Source organism: Aspergillus ibericus (assembly GCF_003184845.1).
Source record: "Aspergillus ibericus CBS 121593 unplaced genomic scaffold BO80scaffold_15, whole genome shotgun sequence".
Taxonomy (NCBI): Eukaryota; Fungi; Ascomycota; class Eurotiomycetes; order Eurotiales; family Aspergillaceae; genus Aspergillus; species Aspergillus ibericus.
In genome coordinates, this window is record NW_020292113.1 from 237371 (window position 1) to 255919 (window position 18549).

Genomic DNA, 18549 nt, shown 5'->3' on the forward strand with positions numbered 1-18549 from the left:
AATCGAATGAAACCAATACGATCGTAGATTATAGAAGTTTTGAAGAAATCCATGTAACATAAGAAAGTCAAGGAAACCATCAAAAGAAAGAGAAATATATAATAAAAAAAAAAAAAAAAAAAAAAAAAAAAAAAAAAACAAAGAAAAAGAACGAGCAGCAATAGTAGACTAGACCTATGCATGTAGTACGAACTGCTACACAGACAAGACGGACAAACCTCCAAAAAAAGCGACCCCACTGGGACTCGAACCCAGAATCTTCAGTACCGAAAACTGACGCCCTACCATTGAGCTATAAGGCCAATTTGATACATGTTTAGGTTTGTCCTATAACTAGATGCAACTAAATTTTAATAGGAAAAAGTCCATCACTGATGATATTGAGTCGCGATGCGGTCGGGACCTTCAACCCCCGCCGGCGTCAGTTCACCACCGCTGTCACCACTGCCGAGGCTGCCACCCTCCGGGCTCAGTGAAATGAAAATGACATCGCCCTTGGAGGTATTGCAGAATACCGATCTGGCCGAAGAAATAGAAGCCATCAATGCCATCTACGATCCGGATACCCTCACCATCACGACGACTACCTCGACCGGACCAACCCTCGATCTGGGAGGATCCTCTTCAGACTCCCCTCCGACCACGATAAAACTCCAACTCCCCGAACATCCTCACCTGTCCTTCCTCCTCGGGTTTGATTCAACGTACCCCGACACCCCGCCTAAAATCTTGGGCACAGCATCCACCGCGTCAAGAGGAGAGGGTAAACTCGCGGTCGATGTATTAGAAGAGATTCTCGGCCGGACATACCAAGTCGGCGCCGTATGTCTGTTCGACTTGATCAATGACGCTGTCCAGGCATTTACGGAGTTGAATATTGGCGGCGCCAATAGCAATGATACTCACGCGCAATCAGTCGCCGAGACCGCGATTGAAGATGAAAACCAACTAACACCAGAATCCACCGTCCCCGACCACCGCACATTCAACCTCACCAGCCCGCCGCAATGGATCCTCTCCGATATAATCACCGAAAAGAAATCCGTATTCGTGGGACGCGCTGCACATGTTACGAGTTTGGACCAGGCCAAGGCATTCCTGGATCATCTTCTCGCGACAGAGAAGAAGGTCGCGACCGCGACACATAATATCAGTGCATGGAGGATACGTGAGGTGAAATCTACTGCTGGCGGTAGTAATGGCGGAGGGAAAAACGGGGATGCTACGGAGATGATTGTGCAGGATTGTGATGATGATGGGGAGACGGCTGCGGGTGGACGATTGTTGCATTTGATGCAGTTGATGGATGTGTGGGATGTGGTGGTTGTCGTGACGAGGTGGTATGGGGGGGTGTTGTTGGGGCCGGATCGGTTTCGCATTATCAATGCGGCGGGGAAGGACGCGTTGATGAAGGGGGGTTTCGTGAGGGAGAAGGCCGGGGAGAAGGGGAGGAAGAAGGGAAAGAAATGATCATGGAGGTTGATTTTGGGGCATACTGATCTGGCTGGTCTCCTTTGGAGGAGCGCTATGCATCAAGGGCTGGATTGAAAATATCCGGTTCGTGATGCGCCCTGGGCTAATGCCTCCGGTTAAGGAGGGTGGCTCTGGACGGATTGCAGGACCTGCGCACTCATATGCAGAAGCGTATGGTGATTAGCAATGCGAGGTTGATGCCTACGCATCTGGACCGGTCACAATCATCGCGCGCAACGGCTAGCCATCTCGAATAAATCCGAAGATTCCGGCGACATCGTCATGGGGACTGGAAGCTGAGGCTTGGGAGTACCTCTCCAGCCCGGAGTTTCCTCTAGTTTCGCCTAGAGACATGGCTATACCTTGGATGGCCCGTAGGCTGATTTGACTTGGATATCAGACATAGACAGAGGAAGAGTTCAAATCTAGTCCTAAGTAGTACCTCATATATTCTAGCCGTCCTTGAATGAGAAAGGGAAGATGGCATCCAGGGCTCCTTCCACTTTCGTTCTGCGCTGATGGTTTGTCGCCATTCCTGTACTCGGGTCTCCCCTCGGCGTCATCATCGTTTCCCTCTGCTTTCTCTTTTGTTTCTCACGAAATCATTTTTCAAGTGCTACTCTATTATTCTGATCAACAATACCATTGCAATTTTCGATAATTGAGAGTCATGTCTGATATAGATTAGGTGCTGAACCTTATTAAGTACATTACAAGTGAACTTAGCATTTATCGGTCTCGCCGAACATTAACTACACCCACCATTCGCGTCTTCACTCAAGCAACTGGAAAACCTCACCCGACATTTCCTTAGAGCATTCCCCTCTCGTTCAAAGCCGCCCGGAGAATCTTGTGCAACGCGAAGACATTCTCTTCCGCCATCATCGTGTGATGGGACCCAGGGACATCATGGAACTTGACTGACTTGACATGTTCTTTCCACCTCATCAGGTGCTGCTTGAGCCAGACATCCTTGTCCCTGCCAACGGAAATCAATGGGATGGCATAGAAGACATCCATCGACTGCACGGTTCCAGAAGGGTCGTATGTGTGGGCTAGCTCTTGGAGCTTGGATGACAACATCGCCCAGTCACGAATTTTTCCCTCGTCCATACCCAGTTCATCAACACGCTCCTTATCCGAGACTTTCATGATGGCTGGGAGAACCTCATTCTGGGGAAGCTAGAAATGGGAATCACGGATCAGCTTGGTTTGAGTCTCTAAGTTAGGAATGGGGCATAACTCACCTTGTGCATGTCAGGGGACATGAGGTGGGCATCCTCCTCCGTGATGAACCCGAGGAAGTAGACCAGGTGGAGCAGCGACTCAACATAGTCCATTTCCCGAATATGCTTCTTGATATGCGGCGGAAGGTTCAGGCTGCCGAGGAATCCGACCTTATCGCCAGCAGCCTCGACCTTCTTGGCCGTTTCAAATGCTATCATGGCTCCATAAGAATAGCCGATAAAAATATATGGCCCTTCCGGTTGAAGCTCCCGGATGGACTTGAGATAGGTGCTATGGGTTGCATCGATCAGCGAATGGGACTCTCTTATTAGATGATTCTAGGATGCTTACTCCGTCATCTCGTCCACAGATGTGAACATCTTCTCGCCTGGGTTGAATCCCGGGGAGCGAAGAGCATATACTTTGCGGTCAGCAAAATACTTGCTGAAGTTGAGGAACACGAGAACCTCTCCCATTCCGGGATGGAAGAAGAAGATCGGGGGAGATTTTGAAGGGCCGCTCTGCAGTTCAACCACAGGGTTATACGCCTTGGGACCCCTTTGAGCATTCTGGAGCATGACAGCCAATGCTTCGATTGTTGGGTTCTGCAGGATCGTGATCATTGGGATTTCCTCTGTCAAACCAAGGCGAGTCTCCACTATCCTCTTGTATCGAATCAGTCGGACGCTGTTCACTCCCATATCATAAAGACTGTCATCAACACCGACTTCAGACACATCAAGGCCGAATTCGTCCGCAAAAATCCCAGCAAGCGTTTCTTCCATGCTGTTCTGCGGGGCCCGCTTAGATCGCGCACGGTATGAGGAAGCTCTTTGGGCGGCAAGGTCTCTGTAAGAGTCGAAACGACCATCCTCATACTGCTGCTTCAGCTTTGTGCGAGGGAGCTTGCCCAGGGAGTTTTTAGGCAGTAGCTCTACCGGAAGTGGGATAATATCCACCGGCTGCTTGGAACAATAAAGGGCGGTGACCCTAGAGATTGAATTGACCGTCTCGAGGAAAGTTCTGTCATCTTCAGTCCCCTTCTGGCTTGAGAGGTAGAGGACAATGACATCCTCACTATCTGCATTCTCAAGCCAGGATGAGACCACAACTGTGTACGAGGGGACAAGCCCATCAAGTCCGGATGCGTCGATGGCATTCTCTAGCTCGTGGGAATAGAAGTTAATTCCGTTAATAATGATACTGTCCTTGGACCGCCCGGACAGCACCAGGTTATCACGGTTGTCGATGTACCCAGTATCGCCAGTCCTGAACCAACCGTCCTCAGTAAAGGCGGCTCTGGTATTTTTGTCGTCGTTGTAATAGCCTTTGAAGACCATCGGGCCATGCAACTCCAGGTTTCCGTTCTCACCGCTTCTCACAGCTTCCCCATGCTCATCGGTGACCCGCATCTGCAGAGTGGGTGTTGCTTGTCCAACGGAGCAGAATTGCAGTTTAGCCTTCTGTTCGAGCTCGGGGAAGCTGTAGTGGTAGTGGATTCCAGCGCAGGTCTACCGAGACACGACCATTGTCAAATGAGGAAGTCGGACAATGAATCAGAGAGCAGAACTTACCTCGGTCATACCGAAAGATGGATGGAGCACATTCTTGGCCGCTCCCATCTCGACCAGTTTACGATTGAACAAGATACTCGTCGATGCGAGATTGGCCTCACCTCCAGACAGCACAATGCGCAGACGACTCAGGTCCAGATCCAGTGGGCGAGGATCCTGCTCTTGTCGGGTTTCGATAGCTTTTCCAACAAGGGACACGAGAAAATTGGGAGCGAAGGCGTTGGTGACCGAGTACTCTGCCAGCTTCTCGAGATAAAGTAGAGGGTTCTCCAGGACCGTCACGGCAGGCATATGAATTTGATGAGCGCCTCTGGATAACGCATGCATGTGCATTTCCATCAGACACGCGACATGGTCGAAACCTACCAGAGTATGTCAGCTACTCTTTCATTCAGGAGCCGCCGCAAAGAGGAGGTATCTTTACCGATCCAGTTCAAAAAGATATTCTCAGACGTGCTCGAAAGCGCTTTCCATTTGGCCTCAATTGCGGAAAATATTTGCGAGTGGTGCAACATCACGGCTTTGGCATTACCCGTACTGCCAGAGGTGAGGAGCAGCAGTGCGAGGTCGGTCGAGCGATCTGCTGGCTTGTAACATACATTTTGCTGTTCACTTGAGGAAAGGTCCTCAATATAGAACATCTGAGAATCATCAATGAGACTCAGGTCACCTGCATGCTTTTTACTGGTGAGGACATTGGGGTATTCTAGGAGTCTTTGGATATGGTTTAGATGGCGTTCTCTGGCCACGGGGTCTACCGCAAGAGGAGTAGACACAGCTGGAACGGATCCCGCTGCGATGACAGACCAAAACCAAATAATGTTCTCCTTGTGAGAGTCAAAATGGACGAGAATGATCCGGTCAGTCTCAGCGATCTTGCGTTCGACAAGAGTTTGAGCATTGCGCTATGACCAAAGCTGTTAGCATGAAAGATCTCCGCTAATCGCATGGGCCAGGTGCGGATATGTTACCTTGACGAGGCGCCAAAAGTCTGGATATAGGATCGTCTCGGGCTTGTCACTGCCTACACTATAGAAGACGAACCCTTTGGTTGGCGAATACTCCGCTGCCCGCTCCACAAAGGTCAAAATTCCAGGCGCCATTGGGGGCGATGAAAAGACCAAGGGGACTGAAATGAACTTTGGCTCTTATCGCGACTATGCCTATATTCGAGACACAGATGGCGGGACTCAGCAGGATGCCATAGTTCTTATAAAATGCCGGATATTGCTCGCATCTTCGCAAAAATATGCTCCACAAGCACGACAGAGCCAGCTGGAGTGGTGTCTGACACTATCGTGCGAGACCCAAGTCGTGACGACATCTAGATTTACACTCTCTGGCATGGAGCAGTACTGCAAGCATCAATGGCCCTCCGCCTATAGTTTGCGATACGAGATCTTGGGACTATTATGTCAAGATGAACCCTCGGAGCTGACATTCCTATTGTTTCCTTGGCGGATTTGTATTGTGCGCTGGGTGGTGACGATCAACAGACTCGCTTGCCCGGTCCATCGATTACAGGGTTGTATCGGCGTGAGGTAAAGCGTGATAAGGTTATCCGGGATCTCCTTCGGCCCCCAATGCATTGTCCCCATCTGATTACCAACGCCCGGAAACGGAAAGGGAACAAGCAAAGCGGATGACGGCAGCCGCTTCTGGACTCCTCAGCCCGCCTCGCCTATTCGCCGCCCCCCAGCCGGTGGTCTAGAACGGTCAGATCGCGTGTAGCAAACTCATGGCTCCATCCCCTGCGATAGTCTGAGATAGCTACTGCCCGGTTCATGCTGGATATCCGTGGTTCCATGGCATTTGCCAAGCCACCCGCTGTGACAGCCGTTGAGGTGCTCCTCCCCGGCGTTGCCGAGCCAAGGAATCCGATGAGCAAGATTGCAACCTAACCAACGGGAGATGGAAGAACCATCAGGTTTATCAAGTTGCATCGGCAGCACTTGACAGAATCCTTGGCACGGCCGCCGACAAACTTCCTTTGATGCAACGTTGAAAAATCAAACAAACAAACAATGAGGGTTTATAGATCTGACTAGATCGTCCCGGATGCTATTTCCATGGAAAGCATTAAGTCATCCAAGATCATGCATTTTCTTCTATCTAAATATTCCTAGCCTGGCCAATAAAACACCAGTCCCGGAGACTATCTAACGATTAAAAGCACTTTGCAAGATACTGGTGATATAACCAATTCCCTCGACCCGATAAGTATCCGGCTCGACATAGGCCAAACCCGTCACGTTTACATCAAAGACCATATTTCGCGGATTGTCCAATGTGTAAGCCGGCCAGTGCACATTCGTCACTGTCCCCGATTAGCACTCTTCTCCAAACCTTGCGGGGCAACCCCGCGAAGAGTCAGGCGGAGAATCACTCACTATTATTATAATTCGGATCCAAATGATTAATAAAACTCACCCACATGCGACACATCATAGTAGACAATTGTGGCCAAGTCACGTTATCATTTCCCTGTGCGTCACCCAGATAATCGTAATTATGAAACGAAAACGGAATTTCATAACCGTGCGCGGCCCCATCTAATGGTCCTAGTGTCATCACATTCCAGTGATAAACGTAGGAAGGTACGTTCCATTGGGCCAGCATCTGGGTCGTTAGCCGGCGGGGCGCATGCATGAGGAGATCTCCCAAGAAGGCAGCCACGCGCTTCCATTGGTATCCGTAGGAAGGTGGGGGCCGGCCATGGAGGGTTCCCGGGATGCCGACGGCGGGATTATCCGGGTACAGGGAGGCAATAGTTAGGGCACTGGAGTGGTTTGTCCCGTTGGCTTGGACAAGGGAGATGAATTGGTTGGTTGTGTTGTAGCCGTGGGGGGCATATTTGGTGCCTTCGTCGAAGTTGGTGCCGATGAGGAGTGGAGTTTTGGAGAATTGGCCGGTGTAGAGATTGGTGATTCCGGAGGTGGTGAGGAAGGAGCCGTCGATGACGGGGTGGTAGCCTGCTCCTGCCACGAGGGAGCTGTTGAAGATGGAGCTGAGAGTGGCGGTGGGGACTTGGCGGAGACAAGTGAGGGTGTTGGAGGCGCCGGTGCAGTTTGTTGCGTTGACAACGGCGTCATAGTAGGGTTGAGCTTCGGAGGCGTTCATATATGCTGCGAGGGAGGGAACGGAGCCGCTCTCGGCGATGCCACCGCGGAAGATGTTGTCGTTTTGACCGTTGTAGGCTACCATATGAAGGCCGACGCTGTTGGCACCAGCACTCTGACCCCAGATGGTGACCCGTGATGGGTCGCCGCCGAAGGAGGCGATGTTCTCTTGGACCCAGTACAGGGCTAGTCGTTGGTCGCGGAGTCCTAGGTTGGCGGAGCCTTCAGCGGCAACTTCTTGACTGTATAGGAAGCCCCAACCGGAGAGGCGGTAGTTAACGGTCACGCCGATTATGGGGGCTTGCATCTCCTGAGATTGTTGGACGATGTAGGAGAGGTTGTAGCGCGGGTCACGGGTGCCTCCTTGTGCGAACTCGCCGCCATGAAGCCAAAAGACGATGGGCAGGTTTGCGCTCGAGTTGATACCGTGAGGTCGGATCACACTGAGAGCGAGGCAGTCTTCGGAGACGACATCAGTCCAGGGCCAATCATCGCTGCCGTAGCCGATGCATTCATTATAGTAGGCTGTTGCAGGCCGGGTGTCGTTCCAGGTGGTGTTGAGAGATTGTGGAGGGCGGAAGCGTAGTTCGCCGGTTGGAGGCTGTGCGTAGGGTATGCCGAGGAACAGGTCTTGGTCGTAAGTGGGATTGTATAGACCGGCGTAAGTACCATTGCGGACTTGCACGGTGGGTGCTGTTGTTGTGTTGACCCCTTGCGTGATAGCTGGGGTGGGGAACAATGCGGCCGCAACGAACGGCAGGAAGGCCGAGGGAAACATTCTGAGCTATAGCTGGACCTCGGATAAGAAAGCCTCCCAAAAGGTAGGCATTGGATATATAGATAGTGAACATGATATTCGAACTCTTTTTCTGCCATGCCACGCGGTGTGTTTGGGTGCCGTGATCAATGCATTCAGATTGTAAACGGGTCTAGGAGCCCGCAAACAGAAAGCATTCTGTGGGGTATGGATCCTCTGTCCACGACAACAATTGATACATTTGGGACCGACGTAGATCTTGAAGCGGAGAAATCCATTCTCGGCACGTTGAAGCGACCGGGATTTGCGCCTGATTCAGGCACATGGCACCCCACATAGACGCTACGGGGCAAAGTGAAAAGGTGATAAAGGGGAAGACGACGTAGCAATGACCTTGGGTGATAGCGGAGGAAGGCGGGGAGTGGTAGTTATTGATGGAACCACAGCTCGTAAGGGGCCCTCTGGAGGGAATCAAGTCATGCTGGTCTATTGACAGGAAGATTGCCATGGTATTGATAGCGATATGGTACCCCTTTCGGCAACCGGAATGCATCTTGCGTCATGTAGTCATGACTGCTGATGATTATCGCTATAAATAGATTTGATGCAATGAAGCCGACGCTTTGGGGTAATACTCGGTGCGACATTGCGGTAAACCTTAATATACGAGGCTTACGCAAGTTGACGGCAATCGGAGCTCTTGCAAAAACAGGCTTCAAGGGGCTTATGTCGGAAGTGCCGACGGTCGATGTAACCCCGAGAGATCGATCTCGTACCGAGTCCTCCGGACACGATCGAAAATACCCACATCGACCCGAAAGGGCCGAAAGCGACGGAATGCTGATCGGCAACGGACCGACTGAACTGGGCATGAAACCGGATGGCCTAATACATCATCGACTGGTCCCGACTTCTTCCAAGAGAGTATACAAAAGACTAAACAGGGAGCAAGGGTAGCTTCGGCTGAATTTGCCGGTCAAAAACAGGTCATGATAGTTCTAGATCCTCGAATTCAAGCGACTGTCCAAGAACCGGAAAGAAGTGTGACTAATGTCCAAAGAACTGAAATTAATCTGCTACGTGTAGTAGTAACAGAACGGTCCAGAAAGTGGGTTCATCAGGTCAGCAAATTGTAGGGGCTGGGAGATAAACCCAAAGTCGATCTTCTCGTCCAACGTCATGTTTGATGAAGGCGGATCATTGCTCCGAGTGTGAGTGCCCCAGATCGCATTTCGCCTATTGACCGGATCTAATCCTTGCCAGATCGTCCAGATACGGTCAATCTGTGCATGGTGAAGCCAGAACATTGGCTCAGCAGGACTGGTATTGATGTCCGCCAAGACGCCCCCCACGGTGAGATGGCCTCCACCATGGACCCCAAATGACTGAGGAGCAGTGGGATCTATGAACCGTTGGTCCGCCTGCATGACACCTTGAAACCAATCAATTGTATCGTACGAGAGAACCAACTTCGTAGTGTTCCGGAAGGTGATCGATGCCTTAGAGACAGTCGGGTTCACATCTCGCGACAAGCAGCGTGGATTGTACTCCAAATCGTCTTGCACTGGTTGCTGCCCAGGGGCATCTATGGGACCCATGTCGACAGTGTAATTCGAAAAGGGGCCCCCATATACGCACCCGCCCCCAGTTCCGGCAGGGATACTCAAATTCCGGGATGCCCAATAAAGAGACGTTTGGTTCAGGTCTTTACCGTTCGTCCCCATGCTGTAGGGATCACCATTGAAGAGAACAGAATCCTGGGGATTCTCTGCATCGTATCCCCACTCCCAGTACGGAAGGGTGCCCGTATAGTTGCACTCGACTTTTAGAGCATCTTCAAATGCATGAATAAAGAAGCGATGCCAGGCGAGGAAATCGGCCTGAGGCATGTGAAGTCAGAGCCAATTCAAGTTTTGTTTTGCGATTCCAATTATGAATTCACACTTACAGTCACATGAATATACTCTGTCAGATTGATGTGGGTTGCTACAAACTCGTCATACCGAGACTGCACACCCTGAAATGTCCCCTTCGCATCTGCTGAGATATTGGCAGGAAGGCTCTGCAAGCACATAACAGCATCGGTGAATTCCTTCCGTGCAGCTAGCGATAGGTCGCGCCTGTTCCAGATGAGGGATAGCTAGAATTGTCAGGCATTGGAATACTGAACATACCATTCTCTGCGGACCTGAGCTTCTTCAAAACGACAACCATTCGATGACTGGGACTCTTGCTTCATCTGCCCGAGGGCCTGGCTGGCGATTTCTTGCAAGGCAACGCCATTATCAATTTCCTCTTGAGGGAACCCGGTAGACTGGTTGTAAAGAGCCCAGGACGTTGGCCAGGACGTTAAACAAACCAGGATTTTCCATGTGAAGCGCATGAGTACGGGTAGTTGTAATCAGCCTCATGTTAGTCTGATCTTCCTTGTAGGGTCGACAGTGAGATATAGGTTCGAGTGTCCTGATCTTGATGGTGTATGGCATCTGCATCCATTGTCATCAGTACGGGCCCGTTCAACAGGATTAAAGCCGTCTTGAACCATGGAACTGGCCGATCGCATTCCTCCCATTTTACCGGCTGCGGCCATGTTTGGAGCGGCTCTTATTCTCCAGGGAGAACGAGGCCGCTTCTCGTTGGCCCTCTTTAACTTGCCCGCTGGTTCCATTTCATTATATCATCTATGATTGGACCCACTCGACACAGAGTAGCGACAGATAATAATGATGTTGGGGGCTGGGGCATGGTTGATGCAAGGGATGATGAATGATGGCTGAAATGTGTGAAGGATCAAGGAACTGCCCCTCCCCCTTGACTACGTAATCTAATTGGCGGCCTTCCTGCCTCAGTCACCTACGAGGTATCCTCTGTCATTCAGTGCACCATACAGATCTTAGCTTGACTCTCGAATACGAACCGTATACTCCGTACATCATACTCTACTCCTCGGCCCCATGCTCCCCGAGTACGCCAAAGACCAGCCTGCAGGCTTCACCAACCGCATTGAGCGAGTGGCTGTCGTTGGTGTAGGTCGCCATCTAGCTTCGGCGATTGCCTCTCTACTGACAGATGTGTCCCCGTAGGCTGGTGGCTCCATCGGCCGACATATCGCCACTGAGCTTGTTAAGACAGGCAGACACACCGTTACCGGCTTAACTCGGGCAGATAGCAAGAACCAGTTGCCGGCAGGGGTGAAGCCTGCTTACATCAACTATGATGATGAATCTACCCTTGTCACGGCCCTACAAGGCCAGCAATTCCTCGTAATCACCATGTCAGTTATGGCGCCACCGGACACTCAATCCAAATTGTTTCGAGCTGCGGCCAAGGCTGGCGTTCCATATATAATGCCCAATGGTTACGGGTCTGACTTCACGAACGATGCCCTCGCCCAGGAGACGCGCAGGGGAGATGTGATTCGCAAGTCTCTTCGAGAGATTGAGGCAACGAATGTCTGCTCGTGGGTTACACTTGTCTGCGGCTTCTGGTATAAGTTTAGTATGGCCCGGGGCGCAGAGTGCTTTGGACTCGATGTGACGAACAAAACGTTCGCCTTTATTGACGACGGGAAAACAAAAACCAATATCAGTACCTGGGACCAGTGCGGTCGAGCGGTCGCAGGACTTCTGAGCCTAAAGGAATTGCCAGAGGGCCCGGACGATACGGGCCCAACAGTGAGCACCTGGAAAAATAAGCCTCTGTATATCGCCAGCTTCACAATCAACCAGAAAGACATCTTCGAGAGTTGGAAAGGGGTTACTGGCGATAAGGATGAGGAATGGACGATTAACTATGAGTCTAGTAGGGCACGGTATGAACGGGGCCAGGAAAGACTTCAGGAAGGCGATAAAATGGGGTATGTGCAGATTCTCTACACACGACAATTCTACCCGAATGGGGACGGTAACTCCGGGGAGAAACATGGCCTGGCCAACGGCACCCTGGGACTGCCCAGGGAGGATCTCGATGAGTGCACCAAGCGTGCCAAGGCGATGATCGAAAGCGGGTATGTCTACCACTGAGAAGTAGACAGGCAGATAGGCAGATAGAGCAGCACTGTTTCCATGATCCAATGCCCTGACGGGGAAAAACAGGGAAATAGTCGGGTCTAGACAGAAACGGAGATACCCCTTATCTTAAGAGCATGTGTGTCCCACGGATGTAGTAATGGCCCGATTTGAAGTGCCAGGCATGTGCGCGTGAACAATGTCTGTCTCCGTGGAATGGAGGCCGATCAAGGCCAAGTTGCAGAGAAGATAACAACCACCCCACTAAAGTATTGGACATTCTTCCTCTTAAGCTCTAGTTCTTCCAGGTGTTCTACCAGTAGCACTTGCGCGGAACTCTGTCACAATGAAGTCCGTCTTGTTGGCCCCAGTCCTCTTCCTCGCCTCCATCATCGAGGGTCAGTTGTTCTCCCATTGAGTCAACGGAGTCGTTGCTAACCTAACAATACCAGCGCATCCGGGACCGCATGCGCAACCTGATCCCGTCCACTTGGCCCGTCGCGGCGCACTGGCGAAGCGATGCTCCGACTCGGTCGGCCTCATGAAGAGGAACCGACATGCGATGCGCCGGCGCGACTTGTCACCATCCGATGGCACCACCACCTACACCATCACCGCCGATGCTCCCAATTACGACTTCCTGAAGAACGACACGTGTATCTTGACGCCGGAAACCAGTACGGGGCCCTATGTTTACCCGCGGAGTCAGATACTGCGTCAGGACCTGGTAGAGGATCAACTTGGAGTGCCCTTTGTCATGGACATTGGCCTCATGGATATTCATACCTGCGAGCCCCTGGAGAATGCGTTGGTAGATGTCTGGGTGTGTGCATTCCCCCTACGTCCCGAAGGAGGCAATAGTGAATGTTCCGCTAAGTCGGGTCTAGCACTGCAATGCAACTGGCTCATACAGCTCTTTCACCGGTTTGGATCCGGATATCTCGTTCCCGGATCAGTACCTTGAGAGTACGGGCGAGGAAATCGATGCGGAGAACGGCATGGGCGATGTCTCGGTAATACCACCCTTTTCGATGGATACGCTGAAGCATGCACCGGGAAAGACTGACAGAAAACGAAAGTTCTTGGCAACAGACAATACAACCTGGCTCCGTGGCATGTGGCCAACCGATAAGAATGGGGTTACTAGCTTCACGTCGATATTTCCGGGGTTCTATGTAAGAATGCTCTGTTTTGCTGAGAAATGTGGAAGCGATCTGATATCTTCTAGACCAACCGCGCCATCCATGTTCATGTGCAAGTGCACACGAACTGGAGTATAACCAGTAACGGCACCATTGGCGCAGGCAGTACGGTCAATACGGCCCAGTTGTTTTTCGATGAAGATGTAGCTGCCGAGGTCATGACAGTGCCGCCGTATGCCAGTCACACGCAGATCGCTCGGAAGCCAGTAGCGGAGGACGGGGTTTACTTTGAAGAGTCCTTGAGTAAGCATGCCTGCTCCTTGTGGATCTGTTGAGATTCTGATGTTATTGTTTCTGCAGCGGGGGCCATGGCTATTATGGATACAGAGCCCCTGGATGGCCAGGACTACAAGAATGGGGTTCTTGGGTACATTACCTTGGTAGGTTCAGAAAGACCGAGTATTTCTGCAAGTGTGCTGATGGGACTATCTAGGGTGTGGATACGACGGCAATCCATGACGGTACCACTGAAGATCCTAGTAAGTCGGATGTGATCGTGCCTTTCAATAAGACCGAAATTTCTAAATGGAAACAGATCCTCCCATTCCGACCAGTGGAGACAGTGCGTAGAAGGATTCCGTCTTCGAAAGTGGACGTGTCGGCTCGGAGTTGCTTGGAGGATACCTTGTATAGCGTAGAGAAGAGGATCAGATCTAACCCAAACAAATCATGATGTCTATACCCAGTCACTATAAGCCGTTTAGTTCTGTTGCCGCAAAGGATTAAACTGAGATTAATTTATGTGGAGAGGAAGTTATCTCACTGTGTTGTTCCTTAATACTTGGCCTGGGAGGCAACAGTGGTCTAGATTAGCCCACCACATTGCTCAATAACCGAAATTAACATCAGACATACCAAGACAAAAGACAGCCCCCTTTCGGAGGCCCAGTGGGAGAGTTTCGAGTCTAGATCAAGTGCCAAAATACCAATGTAACCGTTACTACTGACCCCCCAGAGAAAAATCCACAGCAACGAAGCCCATATACTACGTCAAAGCATATATCAGGAGACCAACCCGGCCCCAATCAACATCACGAGTGAAGCGCCAAGTCTCATACTAATCTCAAACCCAACATATCTCTGTTCTGTAATCTGGAGATTGATTAGCTTGTCTCCAATATTATAGAGCAACTGCTCAATCCAGACCCATTCCATTCAGCCATAGGCAGCCACATTAGTCAAAATTACTTCTGAAGTCCAACCCCAATTTTCAGACCCCTAAGCGGATCTCCGATATGGTTGTTCCCTTCGCTTAGCTGACAATCGCGATCTCCCGCCAGTCCCTGTTTCAGATTGATTGTGACCGTCCCCGCATTTCATCTCGAAATGCCGAGCCGTAGGGCTCCGGAGCCTGGGCTTTTGGGTCCCGTTCGTGTTTTAATAATGATGTGAGTGACGGAGTAGTTATTATATTTAGGATGGGTGGTGTTGGTTGGCGTGGTCAGGAAGGTGGTATTCGGGTGGCTTGGTTTATTGTGGTGGATGCAGATACCTACCGACTTGAGACAGAATTGGAGGCATAAAATGCACGGGAGGCGAAAGTAGACGTCATAAGACAGCGGCACAACATTCCTCCCGATTTTCTTCTTTTATTGGGTTGTGACGCAGTACCTGACTTGCTGCGACCTAAATTTATCCCGCCGCCCTGACTCGGTGTAACCAATGATGCATAGAATCCCCATGATAACTCACAGTCGGCGGCTATTCAACAAAGAAATTGTCGCTTCGTGAGGAGCCCACAGATGGAGGAACCTAGATCCATGAACCCAGCGCACACCCTGTAAAGTGTTGATACGTGTAGTGAGTCACGGAGCCCTCCGGCGTCCGACAGTAGCAGCCCACAAAAATCCCGAGGATGATGTGCTTTTGTGGTAGTCAGGTCGGATGGGAAAATACTCCACCGATCCAACCAAACTTTTGCGCCGACGGGGTCCGTCCATGCGGGGATCACTGTTGAACCATGGTGCAGGAGGTTGGGCGTATACTTGCAGCCTCGTTAGGTCGAATTAGGTGGATGAGGATTCCAACATTCCCTGCCGCCTTGGATGCAGAGACTTTTTTTTGGATTTTCAGAGTTTTGAAAGGTGTGGGATACTACTGTACCTAGGGGAGAAGTCTCTGCAAGAAGATTCACCGGTAAGACATGGACGGGATTTTGGTTCGCCACCGAAGCGCCAAGTCGGGCCACTTCATGGCTGGGAGGATGGATCGTTTACCTAAGTAGCTCTGATTGGGACTGGGATTGGGTGATGGGTCATTTGGGGATGGAGGTGAGTGCTTCATAGAAGGCTTTTGGGTCGAATGAGTGGTCGTTGGGCGGTCTCGCTCATTCCATCCCCTACTACGATTCGCCGATGATGAGGCCTCCCGTCGATGAACTCAGCTTCTGGAATGATGACAGGAGACTTCTCACGACGCAGTATATCTACGGAATGTCGTAGACTCTGCACACAGGCGTTAATGTACATTGGCCTTGCTCAGAACTCACTGTTGCCTTAGCTAAGAGTCATGAAAATGGAACATCTTTGTATCAGTGGCTGAAAGGCTATGCCCATCGCCCCACGTCGGCTTCAGCTTCCGCGGATGTCCAAAGCAAGGGCTGGTACTTCTTCAGTCGGCGGGAGTCACTTGAACTTTGACGAAGCCGAATGGTGGGATTCGGAGTCTCATTTGTCGAGCGATATCCATCGGAAGGATTGGAACAGGCAAGATGGCCGGTCGGACAACGGCGACGATAGTTCGAAGCCGATCAATCAGAAGGGCACTGTCAGCTGCAGTGCCTGATTGGCAAGTCCCGGCGCCAACCGCTGTGCCGCCGGCCAATGAAGCAGCGGGGCGGATGGATGGTGCGACAGAAGGGGGCGTCGCTAGCCGAAGTCAGGTCCGCCGCGGGCGTGTTTCACCTCCGCGCGCCTCCATCCATCCAGCCAGCTCCCCTGTCCTCTGTACCTACTCGCCCAGGGACCACAGGGTCCGTCATACCCATATGCATACCCATACCAACCGGATTCACTGTCAATCCACCCCCACTTATCCTCGCTGTCGGTGCGCGCCTGGCAGAGGCAGTCTCAATTCCTCTGCGATTCACTCATGGCCCGCCAACTATTTAGTATATAACACCCCCCCGCGGTGCCGGTGCTGGTCACTTCTCTTCTTCTCTTCCAACCACGCTGGAGCGTTCAGTCCTTTCTTCTACCGCTGTTTGACAGTCTCACAGGCCAGTCCTGCTTTCTTTCAACACTCCTTTTGATCGAATCTTCTGTTGTTTGCCTGCGGCAGACTCCATCCTTCTTTTCCTCCCTCTTGCATTCGTCCTTTGTGACACAGACACTTTGGTTCATTAGACAAAGTCGACCTTGGAACAAGCTTGCTTGGCATCTTGTTCCCATAAAGGTATTGTCATGGCCCTTCGTTACACAATGCAACTACCCTGATCCTTCCAACGCGACTTTCATTGTCTTTCAAAGCCTTATTTTCTTTAACTGCTTCAATTACATGGCTATCTCCGTCTGTTGCTTCTATGCGTTAGAACATAACATGATGTGTTATGCCAGATATATACTTGCTTCCCCACTGCTTGGACTCACCTTTTCTCGTATCTCTTCTCCCTATAGAGCTAACCCATCATCAGGCTTTCTTTGCTCAACGCAACATCTGTTTCTGTCTCGTCTGGTACGGTCAGAACTGCAAACACTCCTTCAACTGTCAAACAGTGTGTAACGACCCTCTTTCGCCGCCATGTTCTCCAAATCCGTTCTTGCGACAGCCGCCATACTGGGCGTCTCGGCTGTCAAGGCACACATGATCATGACCGACCCTGTCCCCTACGGAAAATCGACTCTCAACAACTCGCCCCTCGCGGCCGACGGCAGTGATTTCCCTTGCAAGCTGCGGTCCAATACCTACGAAATCAGCGAATGGAACAAGGCCAAGGTTGGTGAGAGCATGCCCTTGACCTTTGAGGGCAGCGCCACCCACGGCGGCGGTTCCTGCCAGATCAGTCTTACCACAGACCTGGAACCATCCAAGGACACCGAATGGATGGTCATCAAGTCTTTCGAAGGTGGATGTCCCGCCAACGTTGACGGAAACCTCTCGGGTGGTCCGACTTCTGCCGATCCTTACTCATTCAACTACACGATCCCGGATGGTATTAGTCCTGGAAAGTATACACTCGCCTGGACTTGGTTCAACCGCATTGGAAACCGCGAGATGTACATGAACTGTGCTCCCCTCGAGGTCGAGAGTGGCTCCTCTTCCAAGCGGTCCGTTGTCGAGAAGAAGGTCGAAAAGCGCTCCTCCAGCTTCCCTCCCATGTTTGTCGCCAACATCAACGGTTGCACCACCTCCGAGGGTGTCGACATCCGGTTTCCCCAGCCTGGTGACGACGTCGAATATGATGGCGAGCCCAGCAACCTGGCGTCCGCTGGTGCTGCCGCCTGTACCGGCACCCCCACTTTCGCCGCGGCTGGTGACTCTAGCACTGGCTCTTACTCTGGCTCTGGCTCCGGGTCTGGTGGATCTTCTACCTCTGCCATTGTCACCGCTGCTCCTGCCACGACCCACGTCAACACCGAGCTGATTACTACAGCGGCGGGCGTTGTTGCGAGCACCAAGTCAGCTGCTCCTGCAGTGAACACTGCCCCCTCCAGCTCGGAAAGCAGCGGTTCCAGCTCAGGCTCTGGGTCCAGCTCTGGTTCCAGCTCCGGCGCCGGCTCGGGCTCCAGCCCCAACCCCAGCCCCAGCTCCGGCGCAAGCTCCAGCTCCAGCTCCGGTTCCCTTACTGGATCTTGCAGCGTGGAGGGCGAGTGGAACTGCATCAATGGCTCTTCTTTCCAGCGTTGCGCCAACGGCCAGTGGTCTCAGGTTCAACAAATGGCCACGGGTACCCAGTGCACTGCGGGACAGAGCTCAAACCTGGCCATCTCTGCGATCAAGTTGATGCCGCGTACTATGAAGGAAGGCCGCTCCAGGCGCCACGGTCACGGCGGCCATGTACACGCATGAATATGCATTGCACAATGCGATACGGATGGCTAGTCCATGCCGATTGATATTTATGTTCGTTTCCTTGCACAATGCGTGGTGTTAGGACCCTTTTGAGATTTTTCTTTACCTTTGTACCTTAGAAAGGATGCACCAATCTGAATTTAACGTTGGCCAACGAATGATGACTTGCTTATAAGCGAG

At 51.6% G+C, this 18549-nt stretch overlaps 7 protein-coding genes and 1 non-coding gene across 8 annotated transcripts in view; 4 read left to right on the top strand and 4 right to left on the bottom strand.

Annotated features, from left to right (window-relative positions):
* The window catches only part of BO80DRAFT_353401 (PLP-dependent transferase), a gene marked incomplete at both ends in the record, with an annotated part of 3962 nt that extends 2492 nt beyond the window's left edge, over window positions 1–1470 (top strand). The window contains one exon of the mRNA XM_025715661.1: window positions 386–1470. Within this exon, the coding sequence (XP_025576215.1) occupies window positions 386–1470 (1085 nt within the window). The remainder of the gene's footprint in view (window positions 1–385) is intronic.
* Window positions 231–302, bottom strand: BO80DRAFT_t133. The gene has a single exon. It is a non-coding gene; the product is annotated as a tRNA-Arg (tRNA).
* Window positions 1471–2140: 670 nt separating the features above from the next.
* BO80DRAFT_424263 (non-ribosomal peptide synthetase) lies at window positions 2141–5536 on the bottom strand. The gene is made up of 6 exons (XM_025719240.1): window positions 5246–5536; window positions 4699–5179; window positions 4275–4636; window positions 3052–4211; window positions 2721–2991; window positions 2141–2655 (listed from the first exon to the last, which is right to left on the bottom strand). The coding sequence occupies exons 1-6, from the start codon at window positions 5375–5377 to the stop codon at window positions 2284–2286; spliced, it is 2778 nt and encodes a 925-aa protein (XP_025576216.1). The 5' UTR covers window positions 5378–5536; the 3' UTR covers window positions 2141–2283.
* An 897-nt stretch (window positions 5537–6433) lies between these two features.
* Window positions 6434–8171, bottom strand: BO80DRAFT_353255 (cholinesterase; the record flags this gene model as incomplete). Its single annotated transcript, XM_025715653.1, has 2 exons — window positions 6434–6591; window positions 6665–8171. 2 exons carry the CDS (start codon window positions 8169–8171, stop codon window positions 6434–6436), a joined length of 1665 nt encoding a protein of 554 aa, XP_025576217.1.
* Window positions 8172–9226: 1055 nt separating this feature from the next.
* Window positions 9227–10919, bottom strand: BO80DRAFT_473049 (tyrosinase family protein; the record flags this gene model as incomplete). The annotated part of the gene is made up of 3 exons (XM_025723159.1): window positions 10321–10919; window positions 10099–10290; window positions 9227–10030 (listed from the first exon to the last, which is right to left on the bottom strand). Exons 1-3 carry the CDS (start codon window positions 10531–10533, stop codon window positions 9227–9229), a joined length of 1209 nt encoding a protein of 402 aa, XP_025576218.1. The 5' UTR covers window positions 10534–10919.
* Window positions 10920–11054: 135 nt separating this feature from the next.
* Window positions 11055–12244, top strand: BO80DRAFT_379854 (aromatic alcohol reductase). The gene is made up of 2 exons (XM_025716787.1): window positions 11055–11176; window positions 11234–12244. The coding sequence occupies exons 1-2, from the start codon at window positions 11105–11107 to the stop codon at window positions 12170–12172; spliced, it is 1011 nt and encodes a 336-aa protein (XP_025576219.1). The 5' UTR covers window positions 11055–11104; the 3' UTR covers window positions 12173–12244.
* Window positions 12245–12428: 184 nt separating this feature from the next.
* BO80DRAFT_424267 (intradiol ring-cleavage dioxygenase) lies at window positions 12429–14108 on the top strand. Its single transcript, XM_025719241.1, has 8 exons — window positions 12429–12555; window positions 12610–12980; window positions 13045–13170; window positions 13237–13332; window positions 13386–13602; window positions 13660–13739; window positions 13793–13838; window positions 13895–14108. Exons 1-8 carry the CDS (start codon window positions 12504–12506, stop codon window positions 13927–13929), a joined length of 1023 nt encoding a protein of 340 aa, XP_025576220.1. The 5' UTR covers window positions 12429–12503; the 3' UTR covers window positions 13930–14108.
* A 2626-nt stretch (window positions 14109–16734) lies between these two features.
* BO80DRAFT_46240 (lytic polysaccharide monooxygenase AA11 family protein) lies at window positions 16735–18419 on the top strand. Its single transcript, XM_025722509.1, has 2 exons — window positions 16735–16752; window positions 16991–18419. The coding sequence occupies exon 2, from the start codon at window positions 17098–17100 to the stop codon at window positions 18364–18366; it is 1269 nt and encodes a 422-aa protein (XP_025576221.1). The 5' UTR covers window positions 16735–16752; window positions 16991–17097; the 3' UTR covers window positions 18367–18419.
* The last annotated feature ends 130 nt before the right edge of the window (window positions 18420–18549 follow it).

Coding starts and splice junctions, on each gene's coding strand:
- BO80DRAFT_46240 (XM_025722509.1), top strand. CDS start 17,098: ATGTTCTCCAAATCCGTTCTTGCGACAGCCGCCATACTGGGCGTCTCG.
- BO80DRAFT_424263 (XM_025719240.1), bottom strand. CDS start 5,377: ATGGCGCCTGGAATTTTGACCTTTGTGGAGCGGGCAGCGGAGTATTCG. Junction 5,180..5,245: donor ACTTTTGGCGCCTCGTCAAG/GTAACATATCCG, acceptor CTTTGGTCATAG/CGCAATGCTCAAACTCTTGT. Junction 4,637..4,698: donor TATCTTTTTGAACTGGATCG/GTAAAGATACCT, acceptor ATACTCTGGTAG/GTTTCGACCATGTCGCGTGT.
- BO80DRAFT_424267 (XM_025719241.1), top strand. CDS start 12,504: ATGAAGTCCGTCTTGTTGGCCCCAGTCCTCTTCCTCGCCTCCATCATC. Junction 12,556..12,609: donor CCTCGCCTCCATCATCGAGG/GTCAGTTGTTCT, acceptor TAACAATACCAG/CGCATCCGGGACCGCATGCG. Junction 13,839..13,894: donor CGGTACCACTGAAGATCCTA/GTAAGTCGGATG, acceptor AAATGGAAACAG/ATCCTCCCATTCCGACCAGT.
- BO80DRAFT_379854 (XM_025716787.1), top strand. CDS start 11,105: ATGCTCCCCGAGTACGCCAAAGACCAGCCTGCAGGCTTCACCAACCGC. Junction 11,177..11,233: donor AGCGAGTGGCTGTCGTTGGT/GTAGGTCGCCAT, acceptor GTGTCCCCGTAG/GCTGGTGGCTCCATCGGCCG.